Source organism: Platalea leucorodia (assembly GCF_965183815.1).
Source record: "Platalea leucorodia genome assembly, chromosome: 2".
In the NCBI taxonomy this organism is placed as follows: domain Eukaryota; kingdom Metazoa; phylum Chordata; class Aves; order Pelecaniformes; family Threskiornithidae; genus Platalea; species Platalea leucorodia.
The window spans coordinates 66183854-66208635 of NC_138824.1; the positions used below are offsets into that span (position 1 = coordinate 66183854).

At 44.8% G+C, this 24782-nt stretch overlaps 1 protein-coding gene across 1 annotated transcript; it reads right to left on the reverse strand.

Moving 5' to 3' along the window:
• Positions 1 to 1687: 1687 nt before the first annotated feature.
• On the reverse strand, positions 1688 to 24412 carry ADPRHL1 (ADP-ribosylhydrolase like 1; the record flags this gene model as incomplete). The annotated part of the gene is made up of 8 exons (XM_082337910.1): positions 1688 to 1754; positions 3084 to 3237; positions 4051 to 4183; positions 7752 to 7879; positions 10973 to 11113; positions 13754 to 13879; positions 20171 to 20335; positions 24199 to 24412. 8 exons carry the CDS (start codon positions 24410 to 24412, stop codon positions 1688 to 1690), a joined length of 1128 nt encoding a protein of 375 aa, XP_082194036.1.
• Between the last annotated feature and the right edge of the window lie 370 nt (positions 24413 to 24782).

The following is a 24782-nucleotide window of genomic DNA, read 5'->3' on the forward strand; positions in this document are numbered from 1 at the left end:
ACGAATAATTAAGATGCATAAGACAGGCAGCTTAGTTATTTATTTATGGGTTCTTTGGTGACACTTATCGTGGCAGCATCAGAGTGGCAACAGCCTGATATGCTAACGGGCGACAGTGCAACCCTATCCTGCTAGCTGGCCCGTCCCAGGGAAACCTCTGCAGCGGGCACCGCCGTGTTGCGGAGCGGAGGAGAGCCGACGTGTTGCGGCGGAGGGAGAGGAGCCGGCGCTCTCCTCCAGCCCTGCCCGCGTGCTCCTGCACCAACGCACTCCTGCCTTTCCACTCTGTTAGGGGTCCAGAGGCTGCTGAGTAGCAAGGGGGTGGTGGCAACCCGTGGCGTTTGCTGAAAGCATCCGGCTGAAGGAGTTTCTGGTTTACTGTCTCTAGTGTGGAGAAGAGAAGGCCCCCTCTCTTGACCCTGAATTACATGTTAAATATCCAATCACCATTTTACACAGCCTGGCAACCCAAAGAACTAGCTGCTGCAGGGGCAGCACTTAGGACAGGGCACGGGCAGGAGGAGGCAGCACTACGGAGACTTCATCAAAAGACAGGAAAAAAATTGGAAAACACTGTCCAACTCACAGTAGCTGCCAGAGATCGATGGATTGCTCTGACTTGCTGTCGGTTGGCTCTGGGAAAATGGCCACGAGCTGGACCACGCAAGATGCTGCATCCCGTAGGCCCCCTCGTCCCCAGGCATACCCATTGACACCTGGCTCTGTGTGGTGTTTGGTTCAACGAGCTGCCCATAGGTAAGGAAGGCAACCGAGAGCAGCTCAGACCAATGCACAGGCCTTTTTAGAGTTGTCAGTGAAATGATGGCCAACACGCCGCTTGCCTCAACAACTGCAGAAATGGTGCTTTACAAGTTCAGTCTTTGGGAACTGCCTTTTAAGTTAGATTATCTTATTTGTGTCTCAAACAAACTTGGTCCTCCCCAGCCTGGACAGAAGGTAAAGTGGGAACAGTTATGAATGATGATCTTTTTTTTTATGATTTTTTTTTTCTAGAGGAAGAGGAAAAGCCAAAGTACTAGAGAAAATCCTACCTTATGCAGGATATGTTCTTCTATCATCTTCTCTATTGCTGAATTTATTACAGGTATGCTAGAGGCATCCTAAACTAGAAGGAATGTTTTTAGAAATTCTTGGTATTCTCTTAAATCAAAAGCTACTGACACAAATGCTCCTTTTGGTTTAACGTATCTCTAAAGCAAACAAGAAAGCACCTTGCAAAGCTGCAAAGAGAAAACATGCTCAAACAGTGTTTGAAGTAGCTCATAGTACAGAAAACCTTTTCATATGGATATTGTCATGCAGGCTGCTATTCATAATGACGGGGATCACCTGCTCCTCTTTCTGCCACATAGCATCCCAGTGACGATTCCAGCAATTGCTTACATGGAAAAAGGGGTAGGAAAGTACTTATGTATTTTTAGCTATCGTTTTAAAATGCAGTTCAGCAGCTGGAGAAAGATAGGAGAAACCAACACCACGTAGGCAATCACTCACGGTGAAGATTAGAAAGTGCTATGTAGACCTCAGTTTCTGAACTTCTGAGGTAAAACATAAGGTTAAACACCAGGGATAAATTCTGCACTCACTTCTTCTGTGTCATTTCATTGAGGGTTCCAGATTTGTGCCCGTGCTGCTGCAGGTGCATCAGAATCTCCTTCACCGAGGTCTACTGTTTACTTTGTCTGCTATATGCGACTTTTAACTGAATCATAGTTTGTTGGTTTTCTTGAAAAATAAAAAAAAAAAAGAAAAAGAAAAAAGGAAGGTAGGAAAATAGGAAAAAGGAAAAGAGAAAAGAAAAAAGAAAAAGAAAGAAAGAGAAAGAGGAAGAAAGAGAAAAAGAAAGAGAAAGAGAAAGAGAAAGAAAAGAAAAAGGAAAAAAGAAAAAGAAAATGAAAAAGAAAAAGAAAAAGAAAGGAAAAGGAGGAAAAAGGAAAAGAAAAAGAAAAAGAAAAGAAGGAAAAGGGAAAAGAAAAAAAAAGAAAGAGAAAAGAAGGAAAAGGGAAAAGGAAGAAGTTGAAGTTGGAGAGGTGGGGCAAGGTGAGGCGAGGTGAGGCGAGGCAAGGCAAGGAAAAAGGAAAAAAGGGGAAAAAGGGAAAAAAGGGAAAAGGAAAAAAAGGAAAAAGGAAAGAGGGAAAAGGAAAAAGGTAAAGCATTTGTAACTGTTTTCTTCCTGGGGTTTTTGTGGTGCTCAGGCTTGTGAAATGTATCACAGCCTGACTGCTGACCTATTACAACTGCTTCAAGACCTCAGCCAAAAATTCTGATACTGATACAGCAACATATAATCTGCTCAAGCTAAAAATAAAGAATGATGCTTAGAAAATAGTGTAAGATTAATTTATTTACAAATATTTCAGCCAGTTATATTTAAAAAAACCCTTTTGTTCTGAAAACTGAAGAATGATAAAGTGTAATTCAGAAATTTTAGACACACTGATGCTTTGCTGTTCCTTGGGGGTATTTTTAGTGTTGGCTTTTCCTTTTCTGGAAGCTTCTAATGTAACAATACCTTGCACCACAGTGCTGATGCAGGGATCAGTGGTTCATTAAAAGCTAATCCGTGAGACATTAGGTTTACAAGTGTCACAGACACATTAGATTTGAGAACAAGGAGGAACAGCAGTGGTGAAAGGATTGTCAAATATACAGAGAATATCCCCATAAGTGGGTACTACCATTAGTTTTGCAGGAAAGCATTAGTTCTGAAAATTAATTTTGTATGTGTAATTACTGGTCACAGCTGTTTAGGAAGTGGTATTATAGCAAGTTAGACCGAAATCAATCAAAAGAGGTTTTATTTATTTTTTTCCATTTGAGATTATCTCACTGGTTTAAGCAGCACTCTTTATACTCAGAAATCCCTACATCTGTAAAAAAAACACAAAGACCGTAAAAATCTAATCAGTCTTGAATAATTCAGCTGTCTTTGCTTGCACACGATCTACATACAGCCTTTCAGACTAACTCTCGGCTAGTTCCTTCGCTATGAACGTCAGTCAGTTATCTACAGGGTTTGATATAGTCTTTATAGAAAGAGAAAATGGCAGAAACCGCTTTACTTTTCCTCCATGGATAGTCGGTAAAGATTCTCGCCCAAGTATTCGAGCCTCTCCCGTTGTTCCAGGTCCTGGTACAAGCCTTTGGGGACCTTGCTCAGGCCGTAAACCAAGCCGTACAGGCAGGCAGCGATAGACCCAGTAGCCGCGCTTTCTCCTGCAGGTTTAAGCACAATTGCAATGGTCTCTTAGAGTCACCTTCACATACACAACCAAAAACCACGCTGCACAGAGGAGGAAATATTACACTGCCAATGGAGCATGGTGGGGGCACGTTGGGTCAGTCCCAAAGCCTTGCACCACCTCGTGTCCTGCCTCTGGCACTGCCGGGTGAGGATGCCTAGGGAAGAGAGCCACACCAAGGCAAGGATGTGGCGACGCCTCTGCAGTGTGCACCCTTGGGCTAGGAGCTTATTTGGTTTGGGGAAAATCCACTCCAACACAACAGTTCTTGCAAGCAGCTAGCCATCACTAGGAAAAAAGGAGGGAAGAGTAGTTGCAGGGGTCCCTGCTACATGGCAAATGTCCTGGATTGGAGAGCGTACCTTCCTTCCTAACAGCACAGCATGGCGTTGCATGCGTTTTAAAACATCTAGCCACGGTGAGTAGCACCGATGCTCCACGCAGTAACCCGCGGGTTTGTGCTTGCCGGGCCCTGCAGCAAGGGGTCGTGAGCTCTCTTGGTTTCACTATGTGCAGTTAAAAGGTTGCATTGCCAAAGGCACTAGCATTTTGGTGGGGGAAGATGCCAGCCCTTTACTGAGTCATATTGGATTTACTTCTCATGCACGTCTCAAAACTGCGAGACTTAGATGGAGCAACATTTGAAAAGCAGTGTGAATGGATTGCATGGCAGCTACCACTGCAAGAAGGGGGTTTAGGGGGTAAAACCAGGGGTGCAGGTATAATAGGCGGCATGGCAGATCGGCCAACAGTGGCAGCCGACAGCCAGGAGGGCTCTCTCCCTCACCTCCGTGGAACATGGAGCGGTTGCAGAGCTCCGTCCAGTCCCCGCCGCAGCCCAGCAGGGCGTCGTAGGCGATCATGGGGGCGTCGTGGCCTCGTCTCCCACCCCGGCCTTCGGAGCTCCACCTCCGGTACGTCTGCGGGAGAGACGGTGGTGTCAGGGTAGGGCACTGGAAATGGGGATGCGGGGCACGCGGCTGCGCCGGGGTGGCTTCTCCCCTGCTAGGCGGGAATAGCTCGTCTCGCAGGGAACGGGCAGTAGGCAGCTGCGTTGCCTGCACTGCTGCCTGCGGCGCGGGATGAGCCAGCACAGCAGCAGCTACCGCAGCCTCGGTGATGCCTGAGGTGCAGGTGTAAGCCTGCGCCCCGGCTTAATGCACCAAGTTCTTGGCAGGCCGAGAACGTGGCTTGATTTAAGCAAGCCAAGAACACCAAAAAGTAGATCAAGATAGATTCCAAGTTCACACCCCAGAAATTCCTTATTATTTAAAAAATTAGTGTTGATAAGGACTTACTTTGTCAGTCCTCTTCCTGCCTCTTGGAAATATTCTCAATTCCCCTGTCACACGTTTGCAAATGCTTCAATTAGCCAAGTTTTACATGGGGGGTGAAAAAGTTCTGATTCAGTAATTTCTTTAGGGGCTCAATTTCAGACTATATGAATTCAAGCACCCTTCTCTGACGTTTTCTTGCCAAACCCTTTCTCTCCTTTTCCACAAGCATTTAATGAACAAGGAAGAAAATAATTTGCAAATATAAGAAACATTTCTTACCCAGGAGAAGAACGAAGAAAAAAACCCCTAAAGCCCACAGCTAGGTTTGCAAAGGAAAACTGGATTTTCTCTAGAGGAGGTACCTCCAGAACTGAGTTTTTTCTGCCCAAAATCCCCAAATTAACTCAACACTGATAAATTTATAGTAAAAAATACCTTCCTTTAAAGGAAATGGGCAGCTTTATTATGTGTAAGTTACATGATGGTAAGTTGAATTGCTGCCGCTTGGCTGGGTCTTGGCTTCTGCAACACGTATGAAGGGTTTGCATTTCTATCTATTCACTTCCACCTCAGCCATTACATACTTGGTTGTGGTTTTTCTGCACATACATCAAACAAGGCAGAGTTGGACTAGAGCTGCACTCTGCTGCTTTTTTTTTTTTTTTTTTTTTTTTTGCAATCTAGAGAGCGTATTTACGTCTTTATGCTGTCCTCAGACACATGCAAACTTTCCAGCCTTATTGCTGCAGTTTGGATGCTGGTGGAGCAGAACTGACACATGTGTAACACTACCAAAGGCAAGAGGACTAAGCATGGAGGTGCTATTCTGGGCATGCAGGCAGGCGGCTCAAGTGTCACTCCATTTAGCCCTTAAGAACGCTGATGCTCTGCACACATCTGATGTCATCTCGCCTTGCTGAAAAAACTTTACGCTAGGGATAGCTGTCCTCGGGGCTGAGCCTCTGGGGACTTAACTGCACCAAGACAGCATTTCTCAAGCATTTCAAAAGTGCAACCCCCTTTTGACTCCTGCGTCTTCGTGCAGCCCTGCCGTGTGGCACCAGCCCAGCTTCCCTAGGGCAGGCGGGCGAGGAGCGGCAGCTCCGAGTGCCTGGATGGGGGTCTCAACACAGGCTCCCTCTGCTGAAGGCACTGAGCTGCTGCCAAGCCCTGGAGGTAATTCACACGTCCCCTCCTTGCTGTAAACCCCTGTGGTCAGTAGTTACAGCTGCCTCTGACCCTCCAGGAGCTGACCCACTGCTGGCTAGCACTCCCTTTCCCTCCATTTTGTTTCCCTTTCTGGGTCCTTTCACAGTGCTGGTTTAAGCAACTGCATCTTAAGGGGACAAGATCCTCAGAGTCTAATTGGCCTGGATGACTTTGGTTTGATTCTTCTCTCATTTTGTTGCACCTCGTGTCCAGCCCGGGAAAGCGAGCAGGGCAAGCGATTTGTTTGCAGAAGTAAGGCTGACCCCGAGAGCAGTGCAGTCTCTGCCTATTCGCTGTGTATCTAACATGTTCCAAATGTGTATCACTTGAAAAATGATTTATCCTGCATTAGCCCATCTTGTATTTATACATTCAAGAAGGGGTAGTTTGTCTTTTATCCCCACATTTCTAGTTATCTCCAAGTTTAAGCTGTATACCTGCTTACACAGAATGTGGTCTTTGCCGCTTAGCATTTTAGGTGTAATTTCTTTTAGAGAGGGAAATTGCCTTTGCAACATACTCGGATCAATCCAAGCCACATTTGAGGGCTTCACTTTCACATCTCCTGCAGCTGGTATGTGCCTGCAGAAAGGTGCGCCTGGTCCAGCAGGAACATGCATACACCCGTTGGCAAGAGCGGTGCCAGGTATCAGTGCTTTATTAATTGCCTGTAGAAAGGCAAGCGACTCTACCGCCAGACACAAGTGGCCAGGTGGCTTGGAGGGAGTGCAAAGGAAAGCACTCCTGGGAAAAAGGCAGGCAGGATGGTTACCTTCTCCTCATTTATTCTTTCCATGGCTATTAACACGCTCGGCTTATAAGCAAATTAAGTCTCTCGACTTCTGTCAGGGTGTCATCTCTGGTTGTTGGTAGAGTTTGAGGGTCAAGCAACATTTTCCTTTCTTGTGCATCAAAATAAATAGCTCAATAGCCCAAACTAGTTGGACGAGGGTAATGAAGGTAAATTTTGTTTCTGCATGAGGAATTCATGCAGTTCTCTCTTGAAATGATCACAGGGAAATACTGTTGGGTTTAATCTCTTGTAAAGCTCTGCTAAGACTCCAGTAGAACTGGAAGGAAGAAAAAACTAGTAACAAGTTCATGGCACTGAATTAATAAAATAAAACTGGAAGGAGATCTATTCTTTATGTTTAAAGTGAAGAATTTCTTATTATCCACAATCAATCTACCTACCACTGGCACTTTTCACTGCGTAGATGAGCACCTATATACAAAGTGACTTCTCAGAATAGAACTGTGCTTTAATAGTCTGGAAAAAAGGACTGATTTATGAGAAAAGGTGACAAGAACCACATACTTATTGCTCAGCTGCTAAGTGGAGAGCTTTGAGAGGTGCCAACACATATCAGAAAGCTGTAAACACCAGGGAAGAAGACACATTATTCCTCTTGAGTTAAGAAGATATAACCAGAAGTCATGAGGCAAAGGAAAGATCATGTATGCTATAAAATAGTATCCCATGGGACATAGTGAAACACCATCTCTCGAGACACTTAAACCTAGCCTGGGCACAGCCTGCCTTGGCAGAGAATTGCTTAGGACAGCTGTCTTCTGTTCGAAGGACCATAACCAAGTCCAGCTCCTAGTACCCGGGGGGATTTCTGTGGGACTAGGGCCACAGCTCCATTAGGCTTCAATGAGAGCCCCCGGCAAGACGTTTGCCTTTTCCACCCTCAAATAGCCATGGCTTATGTTTTGTACCTGCTTTGGGCGTCAACACCTGTGACCATGAAGCCCGCCTCTCTGCACTGTTTCCTCCCATTGCAGCAACCCCAGGACCAGTGGCAACTGCTTCTTTACACTAAGACATACTTGAGCCAGGGATGGGAATTGTTTTTTCTTTCTTGAAATTTTAGAAAAAAATAAAGACTTCTTGACTGCTCTGGCACTGGAAACACTTGAAAAATACCAGTGTGTCTCTTTTTGAAAATACCCCTCTCAGTTCAGAGCCTTTCTGAGCGCTTCCTGAAGTTGCAGTTACCTTTTCTCTCTCCTCTGCATCATAGTTGTCTGGAAAGACAGGTTTATTCTGATTTTCCTCGTTGATTTCTCTCTCCTCCAAATAAAACTGCCACTTGGCTTCGAAGTAAAACCAGTGCTCCTGATATTCTGAATGCAAAAGAAATTAATGATGTAGTATTTCATCTCGGCAACATTTTCAGTTCTACTTAAATACATTTTAAAGAAAATGACAGTACTGACTGACCTGAAAAACTGGGTATTTTACAGTAACGTACATTAAACAGGCATATGTACTAAGTATGCATTTGAATATGAAGTGGGACATCTGACTGGAAACAGAAAATGTGAAAGAAGAAAACAGTTTCAGAATCTGGTGCTATTTTTTTGATATATTAAAATTACACTAAGATACATTAAGGTGAGATTTGTTAGAGAACTACTAAGGAACACTCCAAGGAAAAGAGTCAACAGAAAGAGAGAAAAAAAAAAATCAATTCTATGCCAATTTTGGTATTCCTTTACTACAATTAAAGAATATCTAAAAATGCTTACATGTCCTAAACACAAATTGCCTCCTACCTCAGTTATCAGTTTCTAATCACATAATTTCTCCAGTATTTCTGTTCTGCTCTCACAGTATTTCTGTGCGATCTTTCAGGAAAAGGTAGATAGGAAAGGCCAAAATTTCCATTTGCATGTATTACAATACATATCAAATATAGTAAAAAGGATAACTAATACCCGCATCTGCTATCTGTGCCCATAAAAATAAGCCTTTTAAAATTACCACAGTTTTTTCTCCTTTTTCTGTCACTTTAGGAAGAGCACCTCTAATCGTGTTTAACTTTGCACATGTAAATAATCCTGTTAAATTCAGTTCATTTTCAAGCCAATACTCTCGTTCAACCTTTTTATCAAGGCTTAAAAAGGCGCGTAAGTCACACTGACCTGTTGAGCACACATACCCACCCATCTGCAGAACTGAGGCCTGAGTGCAACCCTGCCTGGGAAGCTGATGGGGTAAGGAATTAGAAGTCAGTGAGATGGACCAGATGGCTAAGTATGCCAAGGCACACTAGCAGTTCAGTATGGGACTATTGGCATACAATTTAAAACAAAATTAAACATCGCTGGTTTTCCCTAGCTCTGTCCTGCTTGGTTGCTCAGTTGTGTGCTGCAAGCGGCTGAGGAGCATGCACACAACCAAACCTTTTCTCTGAAGGACGTAATCTGATTTTGCTTCTTTTCCTAAAACGCCATACAAGTGACCCTCTTTGGCAATTAAGATCTTTAAAGCGGTTCAACTCCATGTAAGAAAATCCAAGCTGCCTTGTAGGACTTGATACTTTCACAAGGTTGCTGATTCCCCAGCCCCAGACAGGGATGAGCCTTCAACCACGTGGCCCCGTAGGCCTGGGAATGCCCAGCTGCCCTTTTCCTCAGTCCATGCCCCAGTTTTGCCTGATTACAAGGAAGCCATTCATTAGAACCCTAAAAAAGGGAGGGTGTTTAGAAAAACAGGGTGAAAATGCACTCACAGCCATCACGCCAAGGAGAGCATCTTGAGGAAAAAAAAAGTCAAACAAAAATGTTGTTGGTTGAAGTAAACTTCTGACACCCACTCCATCAGCTAGTTACAAGACTGCTTTTAGAAATGCAGGTCACCTGACAGGTGTCTGTGTGGTTTTTTTCTTATTTCTTCCATGACTATAAAACATGAATGCCTCAAAAATGAATGTTTTCTGGGCAGCACCTCAACAGTGTGATTATTCCAATGCACAGGCCCAGAAACAAAGGGATCAAACAGTTGCAGATTTTAATTGCATGGAGGACCTTTAGCATGGTCAGAAATCCCATGCTGCCAGCCCTAGCAAGGCTTTGCCCCATCCCTTGAGCCCAGCCTGAGACGACGGTCACATCCAGGCCCATGGGACTATCTGGCAAGTAACTGCAACTGAATATCAGGGAGGGGTGCTGAGTCGAGCCCTGTGTGACCGAACATTGTGTTTGTTATCCACAGAGGATAACGCAGCTAAAAAAGAGTTTTCTAAAACTGGAGGACTCTGTCTGGCAGGATTTCTTTGCAGTGCATCTCACCAGCCAAGGAGCTTAACTTTAATGCAGGAGACTTTTCCCGCTACCAAAATAGGATGAAGCTCAACAATACAGACACTAGCCGGAGAGCGTGCCTCAGGAGTCCAACGCACATACCTCCACGCCGAGAGGTCCTGCTGGGGTGGAGTGACAGGGACCTGCTGCAAAGCCACTCAGAGAGGAGCTCGCTCACACTAATCCTGCACCTGCTCCTCATAGGTCTTGGCTAAAAAAATCCTGGTGCGCAATGAGGCGCAGACGAAAATGCGAGGTCTTTCAGAAAGGCTCCCTGGTGCTCCTTTCAGATTTTAAAGCGGCAGCTTTCCTTCCCGGGTAAATCTTCATTTCTGAGTGCTCTTGAGTAAAAATTTTGATTGAATTCAATCTTTCTCAACAGCCATCCCTTGAGACTAACAGAAAAAACTCTTTCCTTGATGTTTTAATGTAATGATACTCATTTGTCCATAGCAGGTCTCACCATTACAAATGCATCGCTCCCTGGCAAGAGGGGACTAAAATACCCTTGCCCTGAAGATCACATACATTACTAAGGCAGGAATATCAAGTTCAGTAGTTGTGTTATGCTCAGTTGTTTTAAAACAAGGATACAACAGGTTGTATCTTAAATATTTGTTCAGAAATGAACAAGTCAGGTCTGAATTTGTGGTCAAAAGCTAACTCTTGGTCAGAAGGCGTCTGCAGGTGAACTTTTCCTGGCAACATGAGGAATGTCAATGGGTTTTCTTATGGAAAATATTGGACTGTGCTAATTGATGGAAGGGAGCTGAATAATTCATATCTCGGCAGTCAGTTTGCCTAATAACCTGCTAAATATCATTTCCTCTCTCCCCCCTGCCCAGCAATCTTTGACGACTTTCTAAAAATAAAACGGTGCAGTAGGGCATTATCATTACTATTTCTCTTTGTATTTTTGCCACCAATATACCAGGCAACTAACGCAAGGTAGAAGAAGGTGGCACCATTTGCGAAGAGCTTACAGTCCGAGCAGAGAAAGCAGGACACCCTGCAGAGACAGGAGAGAGGGGGTAGTAACAACATGGAGAGACTGTGGAGTGACGTTTCTTCAGCGTCTTTCTAGCTGAACATAGTTTTAAGAAAACAACTCTCTTGATTCAGACACGTTACCTGCCATGTGGCGAATGGTCTTCTTGCAGTATTCTTCAGCCATCGGCACAACCTTCATCATCTCTCTTCCCCACTGCACAAGGGGTTTCCCTTGTATTGCATATGCCACAAAGAGAGCTGTGCATAGGGACCCTAGAAAGCCTGGAATTCATAGATAACAATGATTACCAATGTGCAGTCCATGCTCTTACCATCCTTGTCATGTCCTTCGTAAAATCATTAGTGGAATGCCTCATGGCTGTCGGGTAGATTAACAAATGCACATAGCCTATCTCTGCCTGTTTGCAGGCTGGCTCGCGGCATGTTGAGATTCTTGGCTAATGCGTGGTGCTCGTTGGTTTACAACTTATTTTACATAGAAGGGAGCTTCTGTTCTCAGTGGTGTAACATGACAGAAATTGAGGTAGGGGTCAAAAATAAACACCATCCACTAATGTGATACTGAAAATCTTCTAATGGAAGTCACATGAAATAATTGACTTGCGCAAAGTGATTCGATTACAAGCTATATCACCTTGCTTACAGAGTCATCCAGCTCAAGAGCTGTGGTTGTTAGCTCTAACACTATTTCTGACTCATTTTACTCTAAGGAGTCAAGTCCATGTCTTACTTGGACAATTGCTTCTTTCCTCTAAGGGGACAAGCCCATGTCCCCTTAGAGGAAAGAAGCAGTTTTCTGAGTAGGACATGCTGTCTGCCTGCCTAGCTACGTCTTCCACTTTGGATATGAATATACTTAAGATGAACTTCTGTTAATGGGCACTCAACACTTCCATCACGCCAGAAACAGAGGGGCTCGTTTCTCATATTTGCTTGTGCTCTTGGCAGCCTGTCAAATGCAACAAAACCAAGGCAGTGCAACATGCAACAGAAGGTTAAGAAAACTCAAGTCATTTAAATAAGCCCCAGGTGAGCAAAGTATTGATGCGTGTGCTTCTCTCAGTGCACGGGTCCAAAAGCGTTCACTCATGCATAGACATAAGCATGAACTTCGTGTGTTTCGCTGAAGGTAAAACCAAATTATTTTAGGAAGTGACAAGTCCAGATGAGACAATTACTCATTCTCTCTGCCATAAGACCTGCAATACTGGGTCAGGCCAAAGGCAAGTCTAACCCAGAATCGAAGAGATGCTTTCAGAAAGATAAAAAAAACCAGGTAGAGCCAGCTCAAAGGGTCTCACTCAGATAGACAGCATCTAACCCAACTGCCATAAAGATCCTTGAGTGCCACATTCAGCGTGAGGGTGGCAGCAGAGGGTTTGGAGGGTGAAGCAAAGAGCTAGCAGGGGGCAGCCGGATGAGTCAGTCCAGAGGGTGGTAGGGGCTGGAGTGTGCCAGAAGGTTTTCAGGGGGCTGGCAGTCTCTTCCTCCTTGCTCCCCAGGTAACGCCCTCCCCCTGCTGCTAATGCCCTGTTCCCTCTGCTCCCAGCAGCCCTCACATAGCTGCCCTTCACTGGGCAAGAGAGCAAGTCCCAGCCAAGGTTTCTGGCTCTGCAAATAATGCCAGTACGGAGTGAGCTTAATTGGTTTGGCTTCTCTGCTTCCCAGAGCTCCTACACTAGCTTAGGGGCAATTTTAATTACACAGCTTGATTGCTTTTAACAGTGACAGCCGTTCTCATCCGCTTGCCTGATCCCCTTTGAACGAAGGCGTATCTGTGGACTTTGCAGCTGCCTGGAGCAGCAAGGTCTGTGGCTTAACTAAGCACGACACAGGGAAGTATTTCCTTTGTCTGTTTGTTTCAGTCCTGACTGACGTGTCAGTTGGGTTTTCTCAGTCTTTGAGTTATGAGAATCACAACTGACGTTTCCCTGGCACCTTTCGGGATGGGAGTGAGGTCCATGGTGGCCCTTCCACCCCTCGCCTCCCTGCCTCCTCGCCATGCCACTTGTCTCTTTTCCCAGCTGAAAATTCCTTCTGGATGTAATTTCTCCCTGTATGGAAGGTGTTTGACAACTTGGATGCTCCTTGCTGACCTTTTTTGGCTCTAGTAAGTCCTTTCTGAAGTGGGAGACCCAGACTGCAAGCAGTCTTACTGCTGCTAATGCACCATGGACTTTATATATGGGCTTAATGATATTTTCTGCTTTGCTTTGAATTCTTTTCCTCCAATTTTATGCCATCCTGATGGCTTTTCTGACTGCTTCAGAGCACTGAGTGTGTTGAACATGTCACCATTCATTATGGTTTTATTTATTGCTGTTTAAAGCAGACAGAATGAATACATGCTTATGTAGCATAAAATTATTGGAATGACAGACCTGAATATTCAAAACAGCATTAAATCTACTTATTTATGTTTTGTTTAGAGAATGTTTCAGATTGTGTCCTAAAATATGTGGAGTTAGATGTTTTGGCTTTCTACCTTTACCTACAGTGATTGGATATGACAAAACCTGTCAAGAGAAAAATGTTATTATCCCCTGAACCATAAACTTGCATGATAACACTGAGTCATCTAGATGTACATGAATCCTAAAATTTAATCAGGGCAAGTGACATGAATACGCTTTGGACAAGACAGGTTGTGTTTAGTTATTGGGATTTTAGGAGGGAAAACTCCTATGCCTGAGCTTGCTGTCTGCATAATATACGTGCAAATATATATCAGCCTATATAAGTAATATATACATGTATATATTATCCAAGCAAAATTCAAACCAAGGCCTTGGAGTCTGCAAAGCAGTTAACCAGGTGAATTCACAGGAGCCGCGTTAGTCCCCACAGAAGTGAAAAGCAGCCTTAGGAACGTCAGCGCGCCGATACATCAGCGGACATTACCTGTAGGATGGTTATGAGTCATTCGTCCGCATTCAATGCTCACTTCGATAAGTGACTCCAGCCTTTCTGGCTTCCAGTATCGCATCCCTAAACACATGGCTTTTGTGGATGCTCCAAATCCAGAACCTAAAGTAAAAAGATAATGCCAAGCATTTAGAAGAAGACTAATGATACACAAATATGTTGCTAAAATGCGAAACAAGCACATTTTATTAATTCAGCTCATCTGTGGGAACTCCCCAGGGAATGGGAAATTAGCATACGAAGCGAGTTACAAGTTTTGAAAGTTTCTTTTGCTTCTACACAGTCATTCTGGTTTTGCAGGTATATTCCAATTATTCTCAAGTGCTATGAAGAGCATAGCGGGTTCAGGAAGCAGCGTGCTCTCTTTTTCACAGCACTTTTTTGATTCAAACTCTCACGCCATCTTTACTCATTCTTGGCTGACACCACTGTTTTGCTTGTTCCAGGTGTCAGCACTAGAAACAGAAGTTTGAGAAACAGATGATACGCTTTTACTATGCCCTTATTTTAGCAGTCTTCATGCTGAAAGCACACAATTAAAACACTTTCTATGAGTACCACAGTTGATCTTACAGTTTTAATGCATGTTTCATCCTAGAAAGCCCCACAGGTAGTTCACAAAATAGTTTCTGCTACATACAAAAATAACGTGTCCAAAAAGAAACTAAAGGCTATGGAGCCAAATCCTTCAAAGTTAGGCAATGTCAGAACTGAGGTTTCCTGTGTGACCTGAAGTCAGTGCTTGTGTGCACACTCATTGCGGTACAGCCTGCACTTACTGAGCTTGGTCTTGGGAACTTCTGCCTTGTGCAGCACGGAGTTTATTTATTGATCAGCTAATTCAGTATTTCTTTTAATCCTCAGCACTGAGTGCATGATCCTGGGTGTTCAACTTTTAAACACTTCACTGAATGGAGAGTTAAATTTGCTAATGAGTTTCTCTGCAGTACTTATCACAGTAATATCAGGATCCCACAGAAGTTTTAATGAGCTTGTCTTCACAAAGCACCAGTGAAGTGATTATATCTCCTCTTTGCAGCTGGTGAGCCAATGCCCAAAAAAAGCATTAACTCATTGCAGGCACCCACCCTGAGATGGATAGGGTTCGATTTTTCAAAGTACTTGGCATTTTTCAGCACTGTCTTTGCTCAATCACGCTTCCCAGTGACCTTGGGTACAGTTGAGAGCAATCAGCATTTCTCTACTTGGTCCCTGGAAGATAAGGGGCATATTTATGCCACCTAATTTTAGCATCTGTGGAACCTGCAATAGGAGCACAGTCTCCCTGTTTTTCCCAGACAGGCAGCATGGAGAAAGGCTGTATCTCCATTAGCCAGTACGATGGGTTAGTAGGAGCAATTCATGGGCCAGAGTGAACTGAAGCAGCAGGTGCCAAGGAGCCAGGGTCAGGGCTTTTAGTCACCTATCTTCAGAGGAGCCCTCGGCTACTCCCCTGGGCTGTGCCCGCTGTGGCTGCAGAGCACCAGAGCTCTCCTGGAGCACTGCTTGCTGTTTAATGTGATCCCAAGTGACTTCAGCCCAGGTGTCCTAAGATCACGAGTGTTATCAAAATGTGGCAGTGGGGGCGGAAGGAAGATTTGCTTCAAAAGTACGTGCCTGAGCCGAAGTGTAACACTAACATAAGCCACCCATTGGCATCTGCAGGTGCAACACAGACCAATCTGAATTTCTCTCTCTCTCAGAGCTCTTCTTCTCCCCAGAGGGCAGATATCCTGAGTGATTGCCCTGGTTAGGTGATCTAATTAGTTAGCTGAAGACATTTCTTCCCTTCCTCCTCAGAGTCCAATGTGCAAATTTTGCATGCAATAACTCTTCCAATGGGTTTAACAACCAAGGGCAGTCTAAAAAAGGCCAAACATCTGATAAATGTGATATGAAAGGCTTTGCAAAATATCATTTTATTCCCCGCAAGCTCAGAGCTTGCTTCCTCCTTGCTAGCCTTCTTGATCCTAGTGAGAGAGACCCCCTCCAGGACACCTTTGGCTGCTGCTCCTGATGAAAAGGCTGGAGACTTGTCCTGCAAATGGTGTGTTTGCTTCTGTACCTCGTATATGCTGCAGCTGTAGTGCCTGGTTACTAAGGAGCCAAGAGCCAATAAAACTCTGTCTATCCCACAAATCACATAGAAACCACAAGGAAGAGTCAGGAAAGAAATCCAGACTTCCAGAGCACCGGTCAGCTTAACTGGGAGAACATATCTTCTCCTGCTTGCGAGACCAAACTCTTCATTAAACCATCTGCTGCTTCATGGCGGAGTCTTCGTCACTACGCAGTCCTGGTTCCTCCAAAGGACACAATCCATGCTGGTGATCCAAGAGGGAAGGGTGTTGTGCCACACAGAGCTGCTAATTAAATAACATCTCTTAGTATATCCAAAGTGGAGGATGCACTACAGTAATCTCACTGTTGGTCTGAAGGTGCTTGCCTTTGCAACTTCATTGTGTTCCTCTGGTCTAGGAAGTTATATTAAAACCTTCTGCAGAATTAGACAAGCAAACTCAGTAACAAAAAATTCCATCATGTAGAGTACCATTAAGTCTAGAGAGGGCTTCAGGAGATTAGCAGCTGTTAGCTCCCATGTCTCAGCATCTACCATTTGAATCAATGAAGTAAGGGACAGCGAGACTAGTCCACGCAAGGGTTGAGACATGTGTAAGAACATAGCTCAAATCTCGACCTAACTGACCCTGTCTGACAGTGGCCAGCGGAGAGGATACTTAAGAAAGAGTAAAAGTACAATGATGCTACCCCTTTGTACTAATGAAGCTACTGACAATTGGGTCCCTGATCCAAGGGGCAGCTGGCTATTTGTCTTTCTGCTTAATAACCCTTGAAGGATTTTCCTTAGGTGAATTTGCCCAGCTCTTTTTTGAACCCACATGAACTGTAGCATCTGCAAATTGACACTGGAAAATAGTTGTGCAGCTTCATTAGGTGTTGCATGAAGAAGTCCTCCTTTTTGCTTGCTTTGAACTCATGACCTGCCAGTTTCATTTGAAGTCCTTTGTTCCTGTGCTGGAGGAGACAGTGGGTTTTCTCTGTCCCTAGTCACGTTCTCCAAGCTATCTATCTATGACTTTACAGCTCACTCTCGTACTGTCTCAGACATCACAGCCTATGGAAGCAGTTTTTTACTAATCCAACCATCCTTCCTCATATCCTTTCTAGTTCTTGTACATCGTTTTGGGGGGAGAGAGGGACCAGATTATATGCAGTAATTGAGAAACAGCAGCTATGGAGCTGTGCACTGGTGCAAACATGTTTTGTGTTTTGTTCTCTGTTCCTTTCCGAGTCACTTCTAACAACCTATTTGCTTTCTGGCACTGAAGCAACGTTCTTGTAGAACTACTGTAGCTCCACGATCCTTTCCCTGAACGGCAGCTGAATCAGCAACTGCAACTATGTATATAAAATTAGGATTTCCCCTCCCTCCTCAAGTATGACTTTTCATTTATCTGCATTGCATTTGGTTCTGCTACTGTGTCACACAGTTACTCATCATTGTGAGCATCTTACACAACTCTGCACCGTATTATCTTTGACTTTGCTGACCCACTATGCACTTGCATTTCCAGATAGTTTGTGGACATGTTGAACAGCAGAGGTCCAGACAGACTGCAATCTCCTGCTCTTCATTTACTGTCTTTTAACCAGTTGTCTATCCTCAGGAGGACCTTTCTGTCATCCTGTAGCAACTTAGTGCCTCATCACTCAGCACCTTTGGTGAGCGACCTTGTTGAGAGTCTTTTGGAAATCCTAATAGACCATCTTCACAGTGCCTCCTTTTTCCTCCTGTTTCTTGGCTACTTCATGAGCTTTCTAATAGAATTCTGAGGTGTGACTTCTTGTCACAAAAGCTGTGTTGACACTTATTACATCATTTTCATTCACGTGCTACATTATTCTCTTATAGTATGTAATACCTCAGTGTGCTTTTCTTCACTCGACATCCATAGAATAATAAAGATCAGCTTAATGACTGCTAAGCCCTGAAGAGGATGTGTCTTTTGTGACTATGGACTGTTCTGCATGAGAACTTAGAGCCTGGCCCCTTTATCTCCTGCCCATCTGTGGCTTACCCTTCTCTTCATTTTTGCTCCCCAACTTTCTGCATTTAACTCACACTTTTTCCTCATGCTCCTCTACCAATGCCACCAGCAAAAACGCACTGTTCTCAAGTGCTACTAGGAAGCCCAGCAGCTGCTCCAGTAGCTGCAAATAAAGACCTCCTTGGATGCTGCAGCCTCAGCCTGAAATACACACAATACTGGTAAAGCCAAGCTACCATTTGACTGGCCTTTCGCAGTGGCTCCGAAGGCACATCTCTGGCTCAAGGGGTACCACCTTACTCAGATTTCAGTTCCAGCTCTGAAACATCAGCGATTCTCTTCTGAACAATTTGAATTTTTGGCAAGGAACAAAACATTTTTACCATGTCTCAGAAACAGCAGACTCATCTGCATCAAAACTTTAAATAAATGCTGACAAACAATGGAGGCAAACACTCAACAGTGAAAATTTTAGCCTTGAGCTTATCAACATCATAAATTGGAAACAAGCTCTTAAAATGGAGGGTGTGAGATAGCCTTGGGCAGGTTTTCTGGTGGTCACAGGAATCTTACCAGCCTTTAACGTAATCCAGGTACCTCTGCAATGAGTGTGGCAATGAGCGTGGCATGAGGTGGCAAAGAGACACACAGGGCAGTTTGACTTGAGAACTCAGTGTTCTGACTACACCCACGAGAGTTTGAGCAGATGAGCGTTCTATAAGCAATGCAAAATTACCTAAGCTAAGATTTCACTGGTCCCTGAAGGCTGGTACATGAATTCTTGCTAGAAGTGAGATAAGATAGAATGACCACAGGAAAACAGCATTTTGGTTCCAGCCCATTCAAGATATCATCCGACTGCCAGGCATTCAACGTCCATGGCAAGTTTTTGCTTCCAGAAGAAATTTGTGAAAATTCCATTAAGAAGTAAGTTAATTATGTCCATAGCAGTGTCAGGTCCCACGGTAGGCTGAACATCTCCACCTCAGGTCACTGGTTCTTTTCCTCTCAGGGTGAAAAAAAAGGCTTCTTGAGACGTTCAGGATGATATTTGTCAGACCAGATGGAGAAGGTGGGCTTTAGCTGCCAGATCTTGAGGCAGGAATTCATTTTAGATCCTTCTAGCCCAAAGTATCCCAAAAGCAAATAGTTCGTCATGGAAAGCTGGGGAGGAGGAAGGCTAAAAGAAGAGATGTAGCTCCAACACAGCAATGGGCCAGGGAACAGCTGTGCTCCACTGCTGGAGGTGTTGAGAGCTGCTCAGGGCCAGCAGCAGCTCCCACAATTATTTTGACCAAATTTTGCTCACTGTCCATCAGAAAACATATGACAAGTGCCAAAGGGGCACTTTCTCAGATCTGCCTGGCTAATAGTGGGGTGGGCAGAATAAATGGGGAGGGGATCCTTTTCCCTCCCAGCAGCTGTTGTGAGGAGTGGGGGCTGAATGAGGGATGCTTTTTGTATCAGAGAAAACAGGCGGCAGAGACCCAGAAATAGCCATGGCATTGTGCCACCAGGTCTTTGCCACGATATTGCATCAGTATGCAACGCCGTTAAGCGGTGCCGATATGTGCTGCAGTGATAGAGCATCACACCGACACAGCGCAACGTCTGTGTGGGCTGCCATCATCTTGTGGCTGTCCAGGTCTACCTCCTCTGGTGATGTGGTGCCTCTACAGTCTTTCAAGATTAATTGCACTGTATGGGTATGGGTATATGCGTATGTATGTGCACATAGCTGCATGCATGCTATTTAACTTAAAGCAGAAATTCAATTGATCATAAAATGAAATTATCATAAAGAGAAAGAAAGAGAGGGTCATGGGTAGGGAAACAGGGCTAGGAATATTAGGGATTCTCAGCAAAACAGTCAGCAGGGGATCCACCTGGAGAAAGTCTCTGCTTTCCCTCCGGCGAACACATTGGTGCATAGAGCATTTCACAGGCTTGGCTTTTTGTTTCAGATCTGCCATCACTAAAGAGATCCAAGACTACAAACATTTAAATGAAAAATGGCAGAAAATATTTCTTGAAATAACCATTAAACTCAAGGGCAAAGATCTGGACCCAGAGGCACAGAGCCAAGAACAAAGTCTCTTTAAATAGATGTTAAAGAGGGAAGGGTTCATTTACGAGAGGACATAGTGCCCTACAGAAGGAATTCCTGGCAGACCTCTTGCCATCCTCAGGCAAACATGGAAACGTTTCAGGGGTAGTAGTCTTTGATGTCAGGGGGGAAAAGGAAACAATTCCCATATAGCCACAAACGCTGAAAGCAGGCATTATTCAAGCCAGGATCTATAAATGGAAAGCGGTACCATACCCTTTTCATTGAATGGTGTGTGCCAAGCAAGAAGGTAGTTGTCTGGTTTTAATTCCCTGCAGCCTTCGATGGTAGCAGGGTCTGGCCGCCTCCCCGAGAGCTTGTCAACAGCATCCACGTAGCGTTTTACCAGCTCCCGGTACAGGTCTTCTAAACACCAGTAATCTGCTCAGAGGAGGGAAGAGAAGGTTGCTGTGTGAAGGCAGAAGAGCAAGAGAGCCCTGAAAACAAACAAGCAAGCTCACTATGCATTTAAGAAACGTTCCTATTTCTTCTTCCGATACACTGAGTCGTGTTTCTCGTGCCCCTGTCAACACATTTTTACACACCATGAGAGTGGGCTGGAGGGACAACAGCCTCATCTCTCTGTTCTCATCTTTCCCTGCTTTCCTTTCCACTTTTAATTCCTTTAATCAGGAAGATGAAGGCATTCTCTTCGTCAACAGTAGCTGCTCAGGGGCTTTATTTAGGCTCTGTGGTGTGAAGTATTTACAGAGGTGTCTAACTGTAAGGTGAGAGTGTTGCCGCTGTGGGGTCTGGGTGTGTGCGTGCAGCCAGCCCTGCCAGGCTCAGCCCGTGCCTTTGCCATCATTTGCAGACATGAACCCAATTTAAAAATGAAAGCCTATTTTTTTAAAATTACCACTGAATTATTTTAAAGAAGTATGGATGATTAAACACAAAAGCAAGTTAGTGACCTTATTTTTAATCTGTATTTTATATTTATTTTGTCTAAAATTTGTAGGTCTTTCATGCAGGAATCCCTATATCTTTTGTCAGTACAGTAACCAGAACAGCAAGCTTTTATAAAAATGATTATAAAGATCAGTAAGAGTAGCAAATCCCTACAGTCTGTAGTATTTCCAGCAGGTAAATGTCTTTCTGGAATAAGTTCACTAGCAATATCTGTTTATTGGTTATTTTTCCTAAGGCTTACAGTCTTGCCTAAGGACGACCCTTTCCCCTGTTAAACATATACTGTTTCTTCAGTATAGCTGCTTCTCTCGGCTGCTGCTGCGTCTTGTTGGGCTTGAAGAGCCCTGCCCTCAGCTCTTGCCAAGGAAAAGATGCCACCGGCATCTATTACAGTTGTGTAATCAGTGGGAACTGAGGAGGCCGTCGGGATTTGTCCATTTATATCTTTTCTATGCACTTTGAGAAACCCATTTAATACTTGGCTTGACTCACAGGTTGAATGACACAGCAGGGGAAGTTCTGAAAATATCCTCATTTTGTCAAAGATTGGTGATTTCTTGAAATCCACAGGAGAGGTTTAACTTAAGGGAAAGTTTGGAGCCCTATAAGCCAGAGCCACTCGAAAGTACCAGTTAGGCAGGCAGGTGAATAAAGAAGATGCAGGGTAAAACCAAGATTCCCCTCCTTTCAGATAAAAACCCACCCTATCCATTACCCTGGCCATCCCACATACAACCCTAGATGAACAAGATACTTTCAAGCTGCCGACTCTTTCCAGATTTAGGAATCAGGTGTCAGTTTATCTGGATGGGAGCCAGGAGCACGATTTACCGCCCACAGGCAGCTTGTCCTCAGAGCCAGAGTCCCTGTGGTCCAGCAGCTCCAGGCTGCCTGAGTCCACCACAGTTCCCACACCTGGAGCTAGGCTGCCGTCTCAGCCGTCAAGTCAATAGGATGGGTTCCTTCTTTAGAAATGAACCCTTATTTTTTTTAAACCCGTGTTTAAGTCAGAGAGGAAAAGGCTTTCCTCATTGCAGGGTTGATTCCCCTGCTTTTGATGATGCTGGGTCGGTTCCTCCCTTATGGGGCAGATTCCTGCTGGAAGTAGACGTTTCGTTTATCCTCCATTGCGGGATCAAACTTTCAGTCTGTGCACATGGTGGATTTGGGGAGCGCCAGCTCAGTCTGCAGCAGCGCCCGCAGCCCCCACTTCTTCTGGCCGTGGCCCTCACGGGATGTCATCCACGCAGCCGGCAAAGTGCTGGCCAAAATCGCCTTCCTGAGTGAGAATTGCCTTCGTCCTCAGTGCAAACCTCCACCTCACGCTTGGCTGCTGCCGCAGCCTCAGCCTGGGAGCTCCCCCGGGGGCAGTGCCCTGGGGATGGGACTTCACGGCAAGCCTAAGCCCTGGGCATGTCCCACCCAGCCTGCAAGCATCCTGCGTGCACCTGCAGGTGTGCGCCCAGGGGATGCTGCCTGCAGCCAGCGGGCAGCCAGCCAGGTGAACGGGATGCGTGGGGAGCAGGGCAGTGAGGGACAGGAATATTCTTATTGCTTATCCTCCCTCCATCTGGTAATGTTCCAGGCACCCAATATATTCTTTAAAATCTCAGTCTACGCAGCAGCAAGGGCTCCCTGCTACACAAGGAAGGCAGGTCCCCGGGGGCCTTCAGCCCCACAGACCCATGTTGGCCTTTAGCTTCACTCTGTTGACTTGGGTGATTCTGCACGCGGGCTCGGCCGTGACCAAGCCCAGTGGCTTTTTTGTGTTCCCCTTGCCAGAAGGAGACACTGCTGTGGGCAGGAGCAGTTTCCCTTGTGGGAAGCAGAGAGAAGGACTGGCTTTCCCCTGTTCACCAATGTTACTATGAAATGAAGATTTCTTACTCAAATTCCCCACACCAGCTTGTTGCTTTCTTGCCAGCCCATAAAAGCACCTTTTTTAAAAAGCTTGTCTGATCAGGCTAAAGAGATGAGCGTGTAGGAATAAAACAGCTGATGGGAATTATAGCTGAGACTTTTTTTCTTTAGAGCCACAGTGCTCCTGCTATATCTAAGAAATAAGATTTGTTATTTTACTGTTAGTCTAACTGGCTTGATTACCCAGAAGTTATGGTTTTAGAGAGTTCAATAAGCAAGAAACATATGATACGTATTTAATCATTGCCTATATTCAGAAATACATTAGTCATCTTTTTTCTTGATAGGCTGACATCTTGCCCTTATCTTTAGTGTATTAGCTACCCCTTAAACCATTGGTTAGCTAATAGCCAAGCATGAAGTGTCCAACACACTCTTCAACTGAGCTCTACGTACTAAATTTAGAGCAGATGATTGGAAGCAGGCAGATAAAGTGGTGAAACAGAAGCACAAGGGAAATTTCATTGACGTGAAGGATACTTAGCTACATTGTGAATTTCTGCTACTGTTAGTTATCCTGTGTTACACGCATTGAGAAAAATCAGGAATATTTTTACAGAGATTAAAAAATGTGATTTGTTCTGCAGAGGCAAAATATTGCTGAATGGTCACTGTCTTCTGGTGTACTTTTGATGACAGTCTTGACCGTCTCAGAAAGCTCTAGTGCAATGGGTAGGGTGTCGATATAAATATCATTGCATCTTCCAAAAGGCTATTCCTACCTTAAGAAAAACCAAATGTTCTCTCTCAAACAATTGTGATTTTTGAAGACATCTATTAACAACTTCCACTATTCTGATAGATTTTATTGTAAACATAGTATGTTAGAGTATTTGTTGGACTAAAGAGACAGAGCTCTCCTTAGAAAGCAAATTGCTCCCTTTCTGGCCTTGCAGATGGAACCCTTTGCCCGAGGGGCAGCAAAGAGGAGACAGCGTTAGTGATTTTAGCCTGGAAAAGGTATTAAGGTGACTCTACTCCAGCCTGGAGTTCTGGACACAAACATGTTAAAAATGCACTTAGAAGAGCTCTTATCTTCTACAGAAGAATTTCTAGTGGGTATATTATTCCCTGACATAGTCCAGCATACAGATAATCCACTTAGCAATTATTTTTTTTTATGCTGGACATGTGGCATTTTAGTCTTTAAGCTTTAACCAACTGTATAAATCTAGGGAAAACAGAGGGAGAACCCCTCCACACTCAAGAAATCAAAACTCCCCAGTTTGTGTGATGGTCGCAAGGTTACACTCGTGGAGGAGACAAGCTAATGCACATTATCATTCACATAAGCAGCACTTCTGACACGCTTTCTCGTGACTTCCCAAGCACTCAGCCTTATTCTAAGAAACGCAGCAGCTCGATAGTTTCGTTCCTTTCCAGGTTGCGTTCGCTAGTCCCGGCGTACCTACCTGTGATGACAGCCTCTGCTGTAGCCATGTGCATGAGCGTGTTGTCACTTACTGGCCACTTGTCGGGAGAGAGCACCAGGTTCTCAAGCCCTCCGATTTCCTTCAGCTCCTGCTGGATTTTTGCACCTAAGGCATTGTTTTCTCGGGAGAAATTGCGATAACCGAGAGCATCCCCTACCGCCGCCAGCACAAGCGCAGCCTTAAATTTATCCATCCCCGAGACGCTTTCCGCTTTCTTTTTGTCCGAGACAGCCACCGAACCTCGATCTTCCTTTGTTCCTTTGCCTTCAGCTCAGCTGCCCCCACACTTTATATCAGCCATTGTGTCACACCGGGAGCGCTCTCTATAAGGCAAGGACTTCCTTTTCTGGCTCTGCAGATGCCGTCTCTTGTCCGGGACCCGACAGAGAGGAAATATTTCATAACCCAGGGATTTTGCCGGGGCCTTGTTCAATGAAACCGCAAGAGTGGACCCGCAAAGCGAAGCGCAAAAGCCTCGTTTCTGCAACCCAGCATAAAGCAAGCCAGGAAACCCTTAGCCCTACCCAGCGTAAGTAACTCTACACCCAGAAAAACAGATGCCT